The sequence below is a fragment of the Rhopalosiphum maidis genome, chromosome 4 (assembly GCF_003676215.2).
Source record: "Rhopalosiphum maidis isolate BTI-1 chromosome 4, ASM367621v3, whole genome shotgun sequence".
NCBI lineage: Eukaryota > Metazoa > Arthropoda > Insecta > Hemiptera > Aphididae > Rhopalosiphum > Rhopalosiphum maidis.
In genome coordinates this window covers 28151506-28168937 of record NC_040880.1, presented here as the reverse complement: position 1 = coordinate 28168937, position 17432 = coordinate 28151506, and the positions used below count along the sequence as shown (strand labels likewise).

Below are 17432 nucleotides of genomic sequence, written 5' to 3'. Positions count from 1 at the left end.
ATAATAGCTAAAATTCAATACTGATTATATAATATTGTTTTGATACCTATATATTGATGAGATATTAAAAAGTTTTTTTTACCACTCTTTTACATCATCAGGACTTGGGAGTAAAATTCTTTTAATACGTCAATCGTAGATTTTAGTAAGTATATTGAAATATGTACTGTATTACTGTAATACTGAATAGTACGTAATGTTATACAGTATAGATCAAAGTAATCGCCAATCGGCTTAGGTAGATACTAGATTTGCCATTTGATAAAAGAATTTTCACCAATGGAATTAAAAGAACTATGTCACTGAGTTACTGTCAATAATCAATATACGATTATCGCAAAAAAAATATTAACACGATGATCATAATATGATCAAATATTATCATCATAGTTGACCGCGGAAATATTTAAAAAAAAAAAAACCATAACTCTATGTAATTAAATTTGAGGTTATGTTTGCTTACTCTACATAAAAAAAAATTAGGTAAACATTGATATCTGATAAATTTTGTTTATTTTTTTATTTTCACTTCAATATTCAATCAAGCAATTAAATTATTTAAAGTTTCTCGTTAATTAAAATAAAATACACCTGTTGGACATCGAATTTAAATACTCTTCTTGTAAGCTAAACTAAAAATTATCTTCAATTATTTATATTTGTCATGTTATATAGTAGTGCTTATTGCTTATGTTTTAGTTTTCTTTACTAATTTGTAATCTGTTCTGTTAGTGTCGTGTGTGTGACTATGTGTGGAAATGTATGTGTGTGGTGTATGCGCGCGTTTGATTAGCCCAGTTCAATCGTATATTCTTTTTAATTTTTGGTTGTTGCGCTCTTTAATACCTAGAATAAACATTTGGTGGTATAATGTGGTACTGTTTTCCGTTTTAGACCATGGCTGCCATTAGAAAAAAACTCGTCATCGTCGGTGACGGTGCTTGTGGAAAGACTTGTCTGTTAATTGTGTTTTCCAAAGATCAATTCCCCGAAGTATATGTACCCACTGTATTTGAGAACTATGTAGCTGATATAGAAGTCGATGGCAAACAAGTAGAACTAGCACTGTGGGATACAGCGGGTCAAGAAGATTATGACAGACTAAGACCATTGTCCTATCCTGACACGGACGTGATTCTCATGTGTTTCTCAATAGATTCACCAGATTCGTTAGAGAATATCCCAGAGAAATGGACACCAGAGGTGAAACATTTCTGTCCAAATGTGCCGATTATATTGGTCGGTAACAAAAAAGACTTGCGCAATGATCCAAACACAATTCGTGAGCTGAGTAAAATGAAGCAAGAGCCTGTGAGGCCAGAAGAAGGGCGAGCAATGGCCGAAAAGATCAATGCATTTGCTTATTTGGAATGTTCAGCTAAAAGTAAAGAGGGTGTCCGTGAAGTATTTGAAACTTCAACTAGAGCAGCTTTACAGGTTAAAAAGAAAAAGAAGGGACGATGCCGTCTACTTTAAATTAATAGAAATCATACAAAAAAATGAATAACATAAATTGCCATGGTTTTATTTTTAATTTAAGTTCTATTCTCGCGTTTCAGTCTTCCGGATTATAGCCAAGCATAATATATTTCAATGAAATTTTTTTTTTTCATAGTAAGGGGATAAGGTTACTTAATTGTCAATTTCAATTCTCATCTATAAATATTGTTTTTCTTTTTGTTAAGATATTTATATATATATATATATATATTTTTTTTTACAGCTCCTCTGACCTATAATATACCATTAAAATAACTCCCTTATGACTGTGCTAACCTTTAATGGTTACCAAAATTAAACACCAAATATTAATTATTGAAATAACTCAAAATGAAATATTAGTTTTACAATCAATAATCATTAATCGTATTATCTTGCATAGAAATTCAATTTTGTAGTATTAGATTATATTATATGATCCAAAATAAATTGTATTAATAATATGTTTGACCGACCTTAGGTGTTCCTTATTCTAATCACATCTTTAGTATTTTTACATCCATTGTACTAGTTTGGAAAAGAAAGAGCTTTTTTATAGGCAGGATTTAACCATAAGGCAGTGTGACATAATTTAACCATTAACACTAATGTGTGAATACTGAATATATCATTGGTTATCTTAAAAATAAAATTTCAGTATTACCTGTTGTATTTCATCAGTACTCTTTTTTTATATACATTTACTGCCTTTTTATGTAAATTAAAAAATATATTTCTTTATAAATATGATATTAATACATATCAAAAAAAGCTTAAGAAAATGTAGTTCAGTAGTTATAATCACCATGCTTCTTAAGAATTTCTTTAGTTTGTTTTATACATTTCAAAATATGTTCTGATAATAAATATTATATTAAATTAATTTTCAGTTATAATTTTATATTGTCTATTGTATCTGTTTTATATTATCTTACTTTTGAAATGTGGTATTTATTGAGTAAATTAGGTCATTTTTCTTAAACTGTATAAATTACATTTTCAATAAGTTAAGTTTTTAATCAGCTAAATGCTGCACTGAAATAGTGTAATATAAAATAAAATATAAATTATTTACATTGCTTAAAAAAACACACTTTTTTATCCTATTTACTTTTTAGTAAATGTGTAGAATATATTTAGTTAGAAAATGTCTGATCAAATTTACTATACAATTTAATAATATTTGCAGTTGGAATTACTATGATAAAAACCTAATTTTGTTTTTAGTTATACCTATTTATAGGATGGAAATTTATAAAATAATTTTGTATAGCTTATTCCCAAATTTTGAGTTTTTACAATATATTTATTTTTATATGATTATTGTTCTATATATAATGTATTGAGTTTTTGAAAATATTTATGTTAGTATTATGTCATAGCTTGACAATTATATTTAGCACAAACTTAACCAATGGCAGATTCTAGCACAAAACATATATTTTGATATCATTATTATTATTATTATTATTTTTTTTTTTTGATACATTAACATTTAGTTATTATAACATGATGTTGTTTACTTGATATTACCTAATAAATATATTAAAGAAAGAAATTAGCGGACGATATAAAAATCATTTTATTTTTTAACAGCTATAATTGCTTTTAGTGGTATGTTATTTATTATTTTATTTTTTACTTTTTATTAAAGCATAATATACATTTTTTTATTTATTATTATTTTTTTTATTTAAATTAAAAATGATTTTCTAAACATTTTTTTTTTTTGTGTATTTTGATCAAATAAATATGCATTTATTTTGTAAATTAACGAAAGCTTATGTTATAACTCAATTTATTTTTATGGTTTAAAATTTCATTTATATACAAAATATACATTTAAACTACTACAAATAGCTTATAAATATTGTACTTGTTTACTTATTAATTATTATTATTATTTTTTATACTCTCAATAAAATGTCATTTTTGACAATGAAGTCTATTTTGTTGTTACAAAACTGTTTAGCGCTTTTGTTAACTACCTGTCTACCTAATATCTTCGAAAATAAATATTTAATCATTTAAATGTTGATTCACATTATTTCTTTGATTTTCACCTAACCACTTGTTAGAATAAATTAAAGTAAATCTTCATTAGTAATAACTATTAAGTATCACCTTATTCCTTGACATAAAAGGAAAAGTTGAATAACTTATATTTTGATCTTGTAAAAAATGATAATATTAAAATATAAAAAAAATCATATTATAAAAAGAATCTTGGCTCATTTACAGTTAAGTGATTGAAAATAAACACATTTTTTTCAATTTATATATAACATTCACATTCAATTTTATTGGTATCATTTATAAATTTGTTATGTGTTATTTTTTTGAATTAAATTATTAACAAATTTTATACATATATATATACTTCTAGTTATATTGATAATTTTTTTTCAAAAGTATACTATAAACTGTAATTGAACCACATCTAAATTTAGCATAATATCTGTTACCATTCAAATAATAATATTCTTATTTTAAAGAGTTATATATTTTATGATAATGACAGTAAAATTAGCATAGAAGAATAATGATAATATAAATTTGGAACAAAAGAACAAATTCATTTTTAATGTATACATTAAATAACTTATAAAATTGTTATTACACAAATAATATAATAATGGTTTTAATATTATCATTTAATTGGATCAGAAGTTGCTGTTAAAAATTAATATTCTGTAATTGCAGTGTTATTACTTATAAATAATATGTAATTATTTAAGTGTTTGAATATAAATATTAAATATAAGTATAATATTTATTTGTAAGTAGTAACTACAATCAGACTATTTTTCTTATGCTCGCTGAGTCACATTGAATTTATTAGATTATACTCCTTATGACTATTATAATATAACATTATTTAAAAGACTTAAATTAAATAAATATTTTAATTAAAATTTAAAACATAATATTATGACTTTTTATTAAATATTGTAATAAATATTAATTTATTATACTATTAAGCATTTAACAAAATAAATAAATAAAAGGACGAAAAAAAAGTAACAATGTTAATATAATATATATTTAAAAATTTAACTTAATCAATTCTGAGTTTATATAGAAAGAAATTAGGACTTACACACATATACAAACAAACAAAATAAGAAACAAAACAAGAATAATTTTGTTTATAAAATATGACAAGCGGGTTGAATACTTAACATAATTGAACTTGATTTATGATAAAGGTAAAAGGATCACTAAGATCAGTCCTTACCTAACTGAACAGACCATCCTAGTGCTAACCGATCAAATCCACAAGAAAACAAATTAGCAAATGGATTATCTTCACTCCATGCAACAGCTGTTACCATACGTCTATGTCTCTAAAAATAACGATAACTCATATTATAAAAATGTTATTTTTTCACAAATATATTGTATGAATTATAATTTTTATTTAAATATGATTAGTGAAGTATGAAAATACAATATTATATAGATATGATATTAATTTCATTAAATGGTGAATTAATAAAAACCAGTTCTTACATTTCTAGCTGTTCTGGGTATTCTGTTTACTCGTTGTCCACTCATGTCATATAACATAACTTGTCGATTGTCATGAGGAATAGCAATAACACCATTAGAAGCAATAGCAAATCGATTTACACCAGATTCAGCTCTGATAGTAGTAATTGGAGACCGCATATTACGTAATTCCCATACTTTTATTGACCGATCATCTGACCCGGATACTAATTTATCTTCTCCACCAAGTCCAGCAGATGTAAAAATTGCACAAGTTACTGTACTGTAACAATATTAATTATTACTACAATATAATATATTGTTATATATTGTTAAACAATATTAACACAATTAATACTTACTCTGTATGACCTTGAAAAACTGAAACTGAGTTTATAGCTTCACGAAAATCCCATAATCGAAATGTAGTGTCTCTGGATGCAGTTACAACCAACTTCTGAGAATGGTGTGATGCAGCATAAGTTAACTCTTCGTCATGTCCTTTTGGAATTAAATTTGAATTTAAATTGTAATTTTATTTTATTTGGGACCATATTTTTAATTATAATTTCTGAGGTATTAGGAGTTTAGGATATACCTATCCTAAAATAAAAAATTGTTTAGTAGTAATATAAACCTATTAGGTTCCCATGTACAGCTTTTATATACTTTTGTTAATATGAAGCATTAAGTAAAGTGTTTACTGAAACATACAGTGTTGACCTGACAAATGTGTTATAGGCCTTTGAATTTATATAAGTGTAATTAAAGTTTTTGCTTTATTTGACATATTATGCTATCTAAGAGGCTACTACGATAGTGGGTTGTATTGATGCCTTAATATATTATTATTTTATTACTATATTACTATTTTATTTTGAAAATTGTTATACAGTAAAACTTTCTTTAAAACAAATTATTTTTGAGAAACATGTCCTTCATTGTTAATTATGTATACATTTATCTCTGTATAAAGAATCTGATGTTTGTATAACGAATAAACTATTTGATAACAAACTTTTTTTCGTAAACAAAATTGAAAAATTTTACAAAAAAAGTACAATTTACTGAATTTTTACTGATTTCACATCAGTTCACTTCTTATTGTTTCTTGTCGACCATTATGCCAATAACTTACTTAAAACTTTAAAATTACCACAAACTAAGATTAGTACTTATCCGATTTTATCTCACCGATTAGTTGTTGTTGTCGTGTTGTAGTGAATTTAATTGTATCTAAATTTTAATATTTTTTCGTAGTATTTTCGAAATGCTGAAAATTAAAATGTCGACTAGTGCTAGTTGCTATGTCATATTTTGAGTAATTTATAAGCTTTGATAAATGCATATAGAATTGTAAGGTAAAATTACAGTATAGTAGGAGTACAATTTAAAAAAATATATATTTTTATTAATTTAAAACAAATATTTGTAATTTTTTTAGGTAATTTATTAAAAGTTTTAAGGTCATCAACTTCCGAGCCTAATAATAAGAGAATATAATATGATATGTATTTGATATTTATTTTTTAATAATTTTTAATTTTTTTTACAATAGAGAATATGGAATACCTATGTAATTCTATTTAACAAATTGTTTTTGTTCCCCATACAACTTCGTTAAGTGGAAATTTGGCTGTATTATTACAAATTAGTAATTATTCAAATAATATATTAAATATTTCTAATTTTAGATAAAACAATTAATGAAGATTAAATGTATTTAAATAGTACAGTAGATGCTGCTTATAAGACTCACTTTGGGACCAGCACAAAGTGAGTCTTATAACCAAATGAATCTTATAGAAGTGGAAAAAAAAAATTAATTACGTATTTATAAATTTTATTTTACTACATATTTTGCTTTAATTTTAATACTGTAACACATATTACATATCACATACTTATTATTGAATAAATTTAATAATCCTGATAAAAAAAACTAAAATTATAATAGGTAAATATTACGTATGCAAATATTATAAAAATTAAACATTAATAAAAAATTATAAAGGATGTATGTGTAATGTATTTATTATTTATTTTGAAAAAAAATTGTAATTTTAGTTTGTTTTTTATTTTGTTCTAATATTCCAAAAATATAATAATGATAATCGTTGTGATAAACGTGAACTTTTAACTGCGATAAATAATCAACACGAATATTATTTAATTTTTTAATACCAATTTATTTTTAAATTATAACAAAAAAAGTTTATTTTCTATTTATTTTACGAAATTTGAGACTTATAATCGATTTTTTTTTAATGTATTTTGATACATCCGGACCATTCTAGACGATTTGGAGTCTAATAAGCGACTGAACCTTATATTCGTGAGTCTTATAAGCGGCGTCTACTGTATAAGTATTAACCTAATATTAGCTACACTAAAATAATCCCTTTAAGTTATAAGTTATAATATAAAATTAAAGTAAAATATTTATTAAGTATTAATAATGAAAAATGTATTATTATTCAGAAAGATTATTAGGCATAGATCTTGTATTAGTTTTAATTAATGTTAATTTTTTGAGTAATTTGACTAATTATAACAATTATAATAGATAAAGTTATCAATACATAACATACCAGTTAGTGAATTTAATAGTTCGCTAGTTTCAACGTCATACAAATTAGCTGTCCTATCCCATGATGCAGTAATAATTTGATCACCACCTAGTAACCAATCACTTGCCATAACTGGCCCATTATGTCCCAAAAATGTACATGAAGGTGTGCGTAATATTGGAACAACTTGGTCATCTTCAGTCTCAGTATCATCAGATTCTCGATCCCTCTAAAAAAAAATTTAAAAAGAAATTTTTTAAATTATAGCCTGATATAATAAAATAAAAATAGAATATCAAGTTTATGGAAAATATAAAAATAAAAAAAATATATTGTAGAACACACTTACTAAATTATCTAAATTAACAGCTGCTTGCCAAATATGAATGGTTTGATCACCGCTTGATGTGAGAGCTAAATCCTTATTGGGATGGAATTTTATAGAATTAATTGATCCCATATGACCAGTGTATTGTAAAAGTGGTGTACCAGTTTCAATACACCATATTCTTGCGGTATGATCTAAGTGTAAAATAAAAAAGATTAGGAACTTAAAGAATATATATTTAATATATATAAAGTACATACCTGCTGAGCAAGTCCCAATGACGGGCTGTCCAGTACGAGGTAATGCTAAATCCCACAAGCCATCTCTGTGTCCACCATATTCTTTTACAAATTGACAATTACCTGCTGAAGGACTCTTAAAGCTAGATACAATTTTACTAGTTTGTGCTTTTAATTTATCTGCAGTTTTAAGTTTTTGACCAGTTGGTGGTTTTTGTTTAGAATTTACTTGAAACTGTTCAGTCGTTAAGAACTTTTCATTCATTTTCTCAGCGAGTGACTCCAATTTTTCCTGTAGAACAACATTTTCCTGGTACACAGACTCAAATTCCTTTTCAATAAGTCCAAAAAGATGAATTAGACGCTTTCGAACGCTAGGTGGAATGTCAACATCCGTTTTGTGCATTGTAACAATTTATCACAGATATAATTAATAATAATTTAAAAAAAAGTTAAGTTTGGCACATTTGTACTTATATAGTCTTATTTTGGGTAATTATAAAGAGTAATTGAATTTTATGATTACTGATTATCCACTAGGAAAGGATTTGAATCTTTTTTTTGTTATCAGTACCTATCATACAGCAGCAACTAGCAGAATAATCAATACTAGGGGTTACCAAAATGTTCTTTAATTAACATTATGATAGAAATAAACATTTCCATAAAAAAAAAGTATAGTTTAATAATTTATTAATAAAAAAAAAAAAAAAAAAATACAAATTCAAAAGAAATCTTTTGAGAAATCAACATTGAGATAATTTTTATCCAAAACATCAGCATATGGAAGAGTTGGATAATGTGCAGGTATCCGTTGAGGTACTTTCACTGGAGGCATAACCGCTGGATTGAATGCCACATTACTTGGATCATACTCTTTAAACCATTCACTGGGTGTCCTAAAATTAAGACATTTATATTATGCAAGTATAATGTAGGGTGGTGGTAGGTGAATATTTTTAAGTTTTTTTTTATAAACAATTCAAATTTATAATAAACAAGTATTTAAAATAATTATAAATCAAATCGTCATGTTCACAATATTGAATTATCTATGGCATAATAATTTATAGATATATAGTAAATATAAATATAAGTCATAACAGTATTAAAAGAATAAGAAGTATTTTGCACGGACTAGGATAGATTATCTATCTCAATCATTGCTATTTTGGTACTTTTTTCAATGAATGATACAAATTAGATTTTATAAAATATTGAAACAAAATTGTTATATTTCTATCTTAGTAATAAAACTTAATCTATGACTAATATAAACATAGGTTGTTATTAAGCAGAGTTGTTTTTTATACTTTTATTTTAAAATACATTATATGATTTAAATAAAATAAATTATTTAAGTATTTATAAACTATTAATTAAAAATTATGTTGACCATGAATTAATATTTCTAAATTTTCAGATCTAAAATTAATTAATGTTTAATTACCAATTTACGAACAAAAATAATATCATTCCTTAGTTTTTAATACTAACTACTCTAATTACCAGTTACATATTACATTATTATGAATTACTGTATAAGCACTTACATTTTGGCTAATTCTGGTTTAAGATTATTATGGTTATTTTGTGAAACTGTCAATGAAGCAACAGTTTTTGATAATCTACATACTTCAGGATGATAATGCCTCTGATAATAATAATATAAATATTAAATTAGTATTATGAATACTATTGAATCAAACAGATTACTAATTTCTAACCTGTAATGCTGGAAGTTCCCATAATGATGTACTACCAGCGTTACTATGTTCAGGTTCTTGTAATTCGGCATTGTAAATTCCTTGTCCATATGATGGGTCAACATCTAATAATGATTCAGTGTTCTTATTTGTCTAAGAAAAAAATAATAATAAATATAAAATGTATTAAATATAATTATTGAAAATTAAAGTTCAATAATGCTTTAAAAAAATTATTATACATAATATATTAGATACAAAATAAACATAAATAATTAATATAATTACTTGTATTATAGTTCGAAGAGCAGCTAAAATCCCGAGTGTTGCATTGTGAAGTGTTTGAAGACTCAACATAGACATTCTTTTCACAAATGACAGTGTTGAATTGGCAGTTACTTTCTTACGACCCACCAAAAATAATGCTTCAATTGTACGAAGAAAAGTTTCTAAATTATCATGATATTTACCTAAAAATAGTAAATATTTTTAAATAAAAATTATATATATACTATTAGAAAATAATCTTCTTATAAATGTTTATAATAATCATGGTGTATATATTATAATGTAATAGATTAAATATTTATTAAATAATTTACCATTTAATATAAAGTTGTAATCAAATTAATTGATATTCCTTTATTTTATTAAATTAAAAAAGTTTTAACTTACAACAATCTAATTCAGGAATAACTCTATATAAATGAGAATAAAAATGAACAGGATCAATGTTGATTACAGTTCCTTGTCCAGAAAGTATGACAAAAATAGTTTTAATACAACAAAGTTGTTCATGAACATTCAGTTGATGTTTCTTTATAACTGAATCCAAAACTGTGAGAATATCGTGGTAAAATTCTAAATTGATTGAATGGCTGTATCTATATATATAAAACAGTCAATTAAGTTTCACAAAAATACTAACAATGCATTTATAATACTAACTTTGCTAATCCTTCAAGACAAACAGACAGTAACTTAGAACGTGGTGCAGTTTTTAGTATTCTGAAGTATATTAAAAATACAAGTTTAGTGATTTCAGTTAAATTGTTCAAGTGACTTTTAACATTTTCTTCAGCTTTTGTCTCAAGCATTTCTTTATCTAATTTATCCAACATTTTACTTCGCTAAAATTAAAAATAATTATTAAATGATAATACTATACTAAATATAAATAATAGTCAGATCTTAGTTTCTTACTTTACGTTCTTTTTTTGACATAGCTAATAATTTTTGTTTTCTAGTCATAAATTTTTTAGATTTTAAAATTTCTTCTTTTTCTTTGTCGAGATTTACATTTCTAATAGGCAATGCAAGTAAAACTGATAAGAGCTCACTATGCACACAATGACTTCTAGTCTTAACAAGTTGATTTATGCGCCGCACTATCTAATTATAAATAATAATCAATATGAATATGATATTCAATTATTCACAATAGTTACATTTAAAACATTTTAACTTATATATGATAAACAAGTTAAATTCTTACCACTAAAGAAATAGTTCCTTTTTTATCCTCTTTAAAAATTTTAATAAACGTTTCTTCAATTTTTTTCCTAACATTAGAATTTTTATTATCTAAGTAAAGAGTTAATAAATGTCCAATGTTGACTGCATAATTAAAATATGAATGAGAAATTAATAATTCACACATACAATTAACAGCCATTTCAGCCAAATTTATATGAACCTAAAATAAAAGTAAATATATAATTTATTATAGATAGTTTTACATGTTTCTGTAGACAAGTATAAAACAAAATATAAGATTTGCAATTGTGTTAAAAAATGTATTACAATATTTATTCCATTTCTTAAAAAGTTTGATATAATTGAAACCAAATAGATAAAAACTTTCAAATATAAAATAGCTAATAACTAACAAACTACGATAACATCATTGAACAATCATAACATAAAAACTCATAGAAAGTAATCAGTAAACAAATAAGCTGAAGAAAATCTAATTAGTAACTTAACATAATCAAAATAACACACCATATAATGGTATGGTAAGAAAACTATTCTACATTTTACTAATGGACAGATCTTAATAATTAAATTTTAAGTTAACATTAACTTAAATGTCTTAAATCTAGCAATATATTAAACATACTAGAAAGACTAGATAAATAATTTTATTGTAGTTAAAAAACACTTCATATTAATTTGCAATTATTGTAGATTTGATTCAATAGTTGAACCAAAAATTAAATATTGCCCAAAATGAAGGAAACAAAGAAAAATTTTCACAGAATCCCAATTCACTTAATAAAATATTAAAATGGAAACTATAGTACATAATATTTAATTATTTTTAAAATATACACTTATTGATCTCATTTAAAAATTTAAATTATATATTCTCATGGGTTTAATGATTAATTCATTACTTAATAATTAATGAAAAAACTTACATTTGTTATGATTCTGGTATCTCCTTTCTTTTTATGGAGGGCACTAGCCATTTTTTCTAAATTAGTTAAATAAATCTTGTAACCTTTGAGTAATTGTCCTTCATAACCAATCAACTCTTTTGTAACCAATTTCACTAAAATCAAAACATATATGTATTAAGTTAAAAACATGGTTAGAAGTAATCAAATAAATATTTGAGTAAGAGTTATATAACTGCCTGGTATATTGATATATTCAAAGTACTTTTTATAGATAATGACAAAAAAACATTAAATTATTTAATTTATATAAGAAAACAAAATGTAACTTATACTATTATGAAAAAACTTACATTTTACTCCTTCGTGTTTGTCCAGTTTCAATTGATAACTTGGTAAGAGATCTTTAAAAACTTCTAACAATGTGAGAGTTGCCAATTTTTTTATTGTGATTTGTAATTCTGGATCGCGTTTTTCCATTATTTCTAAAAGATGTACAATATTTCCAATCTAAAAGTTCAAAAAGTATAATACCTATATTAGTCACTGTTTAGAATGTCAGCCACATAACATTTCAATCAAACAAATAAAATTTGGATGAAATAAATAATAATTAAAAACAAAAATAACAAATATTTTTATTTCTAAATAATTTCATAATTTAAAATTCAAATGATCGAGATACATTTCTATCTAAAAATGTATAACAAACTGCCAAATATGGTTATATTTTAGAAAATAATTATATTCATGTTAAAAAAAAAATATTTACCTTTAGATCAGGATTCTCTAATAAAGTGCTAGCTAATAATCCAATACGCTGTTTATAACTTTGTATTGTGTTTTCTCTTTTGGCATATAATTTTGCAACACTGATTGGTTCACCTTTATTAACTGGTATTTCTTTTTCAGGATCATTTGTATCCAACCAAACATACTCATCATCATTATTTTCATTATTGACCTCAATTTTTTTCTTTTTAGGCTGAGACTTCTCTAATTCTATATCATATAAATACATTCATTAAATTTATTAATAAACCTATAGTAAAAATGATCAAGAAAAAATGTATAACAAAAAAAGGAATAAGTAATAAATAGTTAAATATTTTTTTAGATCATTTGAAGAATATTAAAAATAATTACATAAAATATTTACTAATATACATCTTACCTATTTCATCTTTTTCTAAAGTGTATCTTCTTAAAATTCCATCTTTAGTTTTAATTGGTAATAAAGGTTTTTTAATAGATACATCATCTGCTTTCATCATCATTGAACTACTTTCATACTCATTTTCGAGTTCTTCATCATCGTTTTCTCGAGTTCTTTTATTTTTACTATCCTAAAAACACACATCATTAATGGATAAAAAAATAAAAATTAATAAATTATTTACAATTTACATTATTAATTTGAATACGGTTGTATAGCTTATAATTTTGGTTTCCAATATTTTTTTTAAGAAAATCCAAATCTTCTTGGTCAACCATTTCTAACATATCATCTCCAATATCACTGTTTTCTGCTTCTTCTTCTTCCTCGATTTCTTCAGCCGGATCATCTCGTCTTTTTAATGGAGGTTGAGGAACGTTGTATGCTTTAGACTTATGCTTTTTTGTTTTTATATGTCCTTTATTTCGTAAATGGTTACGCCTTTTAACATTGCTTGTTTTCCCACTTTTAACCATATTTTTCTAAATAAAAAAAAAACATAAATTAAAAAAATATTAAGTAATACAGAAATTAACGAATTAAATAATCAGAATTAAATTTAAGGCAACAAAAAAATGTTAAAACAGAATGAAAATAAAATTAAGTTGAAAGTAAATATTATTGAAGATTTACATTTAACTATTGAAGAACTAATATAATGAATAATGTATGATTAATTTACTTACTTTAACCATTGTTAAAAAAAATAGTTCAAATTAAAGTTTATGGTTTAAAAACTTTCAAGTCGTACACCAATATATAATATAAATATAATAATTGTATTATTATTTTAAATGTGGATGTACTTAAATATTTGTTACATAACCTAAAATGTACACAATTTTATTTTATTATCAGCTACTATTATCCAAGACTGAACAAAATCTGTAGTACCGTTAAACATTTGTACGAATGATCTTTTGTTCCAAAAAAGCTTGGAACAAATGACTATCAGCACAAATATTTTGTGGTAAAAGTGGTTACTGAAAGAAATTTAAAAAAAAAATAATAATAAATAGATGATGTTTTTTGTATTTGAGTTGAGACCATGGTGAGGGGTGGCGAAATTAATTTTTTTTCCTATAGAAACTGAAAATAATTTACAGTTGACGAATACCACTTCACCCCCCTCAAATACGCTCTTATGTTTTTAAGGATATAGCCATACAGGATACAATAAAATTGACATAAATATAAGTGTGTTTTCGTAGAGGAGCCGAGAGTAAAGACTAAAGTGTTAACTGTTTACTAAAATGTTTGTTTTTATCTCTGACCGACTTTTTCAACGGTTTAATGTTCTTAGTGATCCTGAATCCTAATTATACATTTTTTTAACATAATATATAAAACTCATAAAAATCATTATTTTTTTAAAAAAAGAGCAAAGAAAATTATTTTATTTATTACTACATGACAATATGAGATTGTGTAGTACTATATAAAATGCTAACATTTCCTAATTAGAATTTAATTTGTCATGATTTCTACAACCACACTTTTTTTGGTGCACTTTGTTTTACAATTACAGCGCCTATATCCTTGTGGCCTTGCCCACCAAATGATGAATTTTATACAGAAACTCGAGTAAAGGAAATTTGTTGATCCCTTTGGTATTTTTTTTACACATTGAAATCTGGTTTCTAGTGTATAATCGATTAATTACACCATTTATGGTAGCTAATTTATAAAAATCTAAGTATAGGCTATAAGCCCATAAACCATAGAAGCCCCTTATTTGTGTCTTTGGATCACCATTCAACAGTCACCACAATTAATTTAAATGTATTATTACTTATAATATATATCTCCCCTTCATTGAAAATTCCTGGGCACGCCAATGATTAACTATAAATATAAGTATATTATGCGGTCTACCAATTGTTTATATTCTACTTCTATCTAAATAGCTAGAAGTCCTGCATCATTGACTACCAATTTATGTTTTATCTTAATTTTTCATTATATACCTATATTTTATCACATAACAATAGTTTGTTGTGGTTATTATTTTTTTTTTTATATAAAATTATATAACTTTATTTTAAAATATTACAATCTAATCAATCTACACAGGTGTACTATAAGTAATAATTACCTATGGTAAAAATGATAGACTAAGAACTTATGATGACATGATAGGAAATCTCACATAAGACACCTAGTGGCTTTACATACATTTACAATTTAAAATGTATATAGTTTTTAAGTCACGGCACTTGTTTCGTTTGAATCGTCTGGTTGGATTTCCGGGTAGTTAGTGTCGTAAAACCCCACAGGCCTTATACTATATTGCATTTCCTCAAAAAAATGTATAATACGGTCACAGAAGACTTCTAAATTTTAATTTGCACACAGGCCTCGAGTAGTCTAGTTACGGCATTGTGGGTAGTGTTGGTATGGCTATAGCAAGGTCCCCGATGAGCTGCATGGTTGGGGTTATAGTTTTGCATCGATGCATTTGTAGTATATGGTAGCAATTTCGTCGACAGAGCAGATTTTTAGGTCAGAGTTTATTGCATTGTTGGAGATATAAAAGGGTACTCCAGTTATTATACATCAGATATTCTGGAAGGCTTGATAATTCTCTTATTTGATTTTTTAGCAAAACCTTAAATTATTACCCCGTACACTCTGGTTGTAGAAGAGTTTTATACATAGTATGAGTTTGAGAGGTAATACTAGATTTGAGCGGAGAAGTGGTCTTAGTATGTGAAGTCTTGAATTTAGTTTTTTTTGTTTGTCTTTGAGATGAGATGAGTGATGACCATGTAAGACGTTTGCCGAATATTAAGCCGAGATTTTTCACTTAATTTGAGTGATGGATAACGGTGCTATTTATTGATATAGAAGAGCAGTTTGGGTAGTAAACATTATTTTTATAATGATTCATTATAACGAAGTCTTGGGAGTTAACTCAGAGAGTAAATAAAGTTTAGGTCACTGGTCAGGTTAGATAAACTGAGTTAACCATATAGATACAAATTCACAAAGCATATAGGCTATAATATAGCCAATATAGACTATTCCTATACACAGTTAATCGTAATAGCCATATGAACAAAACAAAGAACTGCTATCCGGAATTTGGAATAACTTCTAAATAATAAAATAACTACTCTAATTATTACTCTATGGTCCGGAATGTGGAGAAAATACAGACTACCTTTATACACAGGGTGATTATTTAATCATGAACCACTCATTATTTCAAAAAATATTCATGTTATTGAAAACATTTTTTTACATGGTTTCGAGTTGTTAAAAAAACAACAATTTTATTAAACAATTATATTTTTTTTTTAAGTTTTTTACTTTTTTGAATGACAACAGAGTTTTAATTTTATATTCCTTAGTAGAATAATTTTCTAAGTATTTTGATACATAAAAATCGAATTTAGGGCGAGTAGTTAATGAATTATAAGTATTTAAATTTTAAAGTTTAGATGCATGGAGTGGTGTGGTACGGAGTTACTCCGCAAAACGTTTGTCCACTACTCCGCTTGACAAAACTTTAAATAAGTAAAAATAAGTAACTTTAAGTAAATGGTTTATGTCTCACTCCAACATTTAAAAATAATAAAAATTCATAGATTATGAACATAATGTATTATAATATATTTTTTGTAATGCTTATTATGCATTTGTATTAATTTATAATTTATGTTGATAAATATAATTAATGAATAATACGGACTAGGGATGTTGGCTTATGATGAATAATTACGAATTATGATTTATGAACAATTGATTTAAATATAAAATATGTTACAATAATTTTAAATTTACTGATGAGAATATAAGACTATAGTTGAAAGTTGAAGTCTTGAAATTATTACTAACCCGATAAGGCGATAAGTATACATAATATCTTATCAATCTTAAATCATGGAAAATTTTACTGACAAGTGCTGGCAACACTGATCAAGACTTTTTAGACTAACCAACCAAAATATATTATTTGTGAATTGCGATTTAATTGACAAATGTTAGGAGGCCAAAA

General features: G+C 24.9%; 3 protein-coding genes across 4 annotated transcripts; 1 reads left to right on the top strand and 2 right to left on the bottom strand.

The window, feature by feature from the left end:
• Positions 1-483: 483 nt before the first annotated feature.
• On the top strand, positions 484-2511 carry LOC113550249 (ras-like GTP-binding protein Rho1). Its single transcript, XM_026951981.1, has 2 exons — positions 484-622; positions 895-2511. The coding sequence occupies exon 2, from the start codon at positions 898-900 to the stop codon at positions 1474-1476; it is 579 nt and encodes a 192-aa protein (XP_026807782.1). The 5' UTR covers positions 484-622; positions 895-897; the 3' UTR covers positions 1477-2511.
• A 1957-nt stretch (positions 2512-4468) lies between these two features.
• LOC113548669 (WD repeat-containing protein 37) lies at positions 4469-8667 on the bottom strand. The gene is made up of 6 exons (XM_026949671.1): positions 8130-8667; positions 7891-8063; positions 7563-7770; positions 5334-5472; positions 4993-5254; positions 4469-4826 (listed from the first exon to the last, which is right to left on the bottom strand). Exons 1-6 carry the CDS (start codon positions 8512-8514, stop codon positions 4707-4709), a joined length of 1287 nt encoding a protein of 428 aa, XP_026805472.1. The 5' UTR covers positions 8515-8667; the 3' UTR covers positions 4469-4706.
• A 132-nt stretch (positions 8668-8799) lies between these two features.
• LOC113548668 (nucleolar complex protein 3 homolog) lies at positions 8800-14249 on the bottom strand. 2 transcript variants are annotated; one of them, XM_026949667.1, is made up of 14 exons: positions 14119-14249; positions 13624-13914; positions 13391-13562; positions 12989-13218; positions 12570-12726; positions 12238-12371; positions 11310-11510; positions 11018-11206; positions 10763-10944; positions 10490-10698; positions 10103-10284; positions 9836-9967; positions 9662-9762; positions 8800-9007 (listed from the first exon to the last, which is right to left on the bottom strand). In XM_026949667.1, the coding sequence occupies exons 1-14, from the start codon at positions 14125-14127 to the stop codon at positions 8833-8835; spliced, it is 2364 nt and encodes a 787-aa protein (XP_026805468.1). In that variant the 5' UTR covers positions 14128-14249; the 3' UTR covers positions 8800-8832. The 2 variants fall into 2 exon arrangements, with proteins under 2 accessions (XP_026805468.1, XP_026805471.1); XM_026949670.1 differs by lacking the exon at positions 14119-14249 and having other exon boundaries at positions 13617-13633.
• Between the last annotated feature and the right edge of the window lie 3183 nt (positions 14250-17432).

Coding starts and splice junctions, on each gene's coding strand:
- LOC113550249 (XM_026951981.1), top strand. CDS start 898: ATGGCTGCCATTAGAAAAAAACTCGTCATCGTCGGTGACGGTGCTTGT.
- LOC113548668 (XM_026949667.1), bottom strand. Junction 10,285..10,489: donor TATTCCTGAATTAGATTGTT/GTAAGTTAAAAC, acceptor TACTATTTTTAG/GTAAATATCATGATAATTTA. Junction 9,968..10,102: donor CTCTTCGAACTATAATACAA/GTAATTATATTA, acceptor TTTTTTTCTTAG/ACAAATAAGAACACTGAATC.
- LOC113548669 (XM_026949671.1), bottom strand. CDS start 8,514: ATGCACAAAACGGATGTTGACATTCCACCTAGCGTTCGAAAGCGTCTA. Junction 8,064..8,129: donor CATTGGGACTTGCTCAGCAG/GTATGTACTTTA, acceptor TTTTACACTTAG/ATCATACCGCAAGAATATGG. Junction 7,771..7,890: donor CTGTTAATTTAGATAATTTA/GTAAGTGTGTTC, acceptor ATTTTTTTTTAG/AGGGATCGAGAATCTGATGA.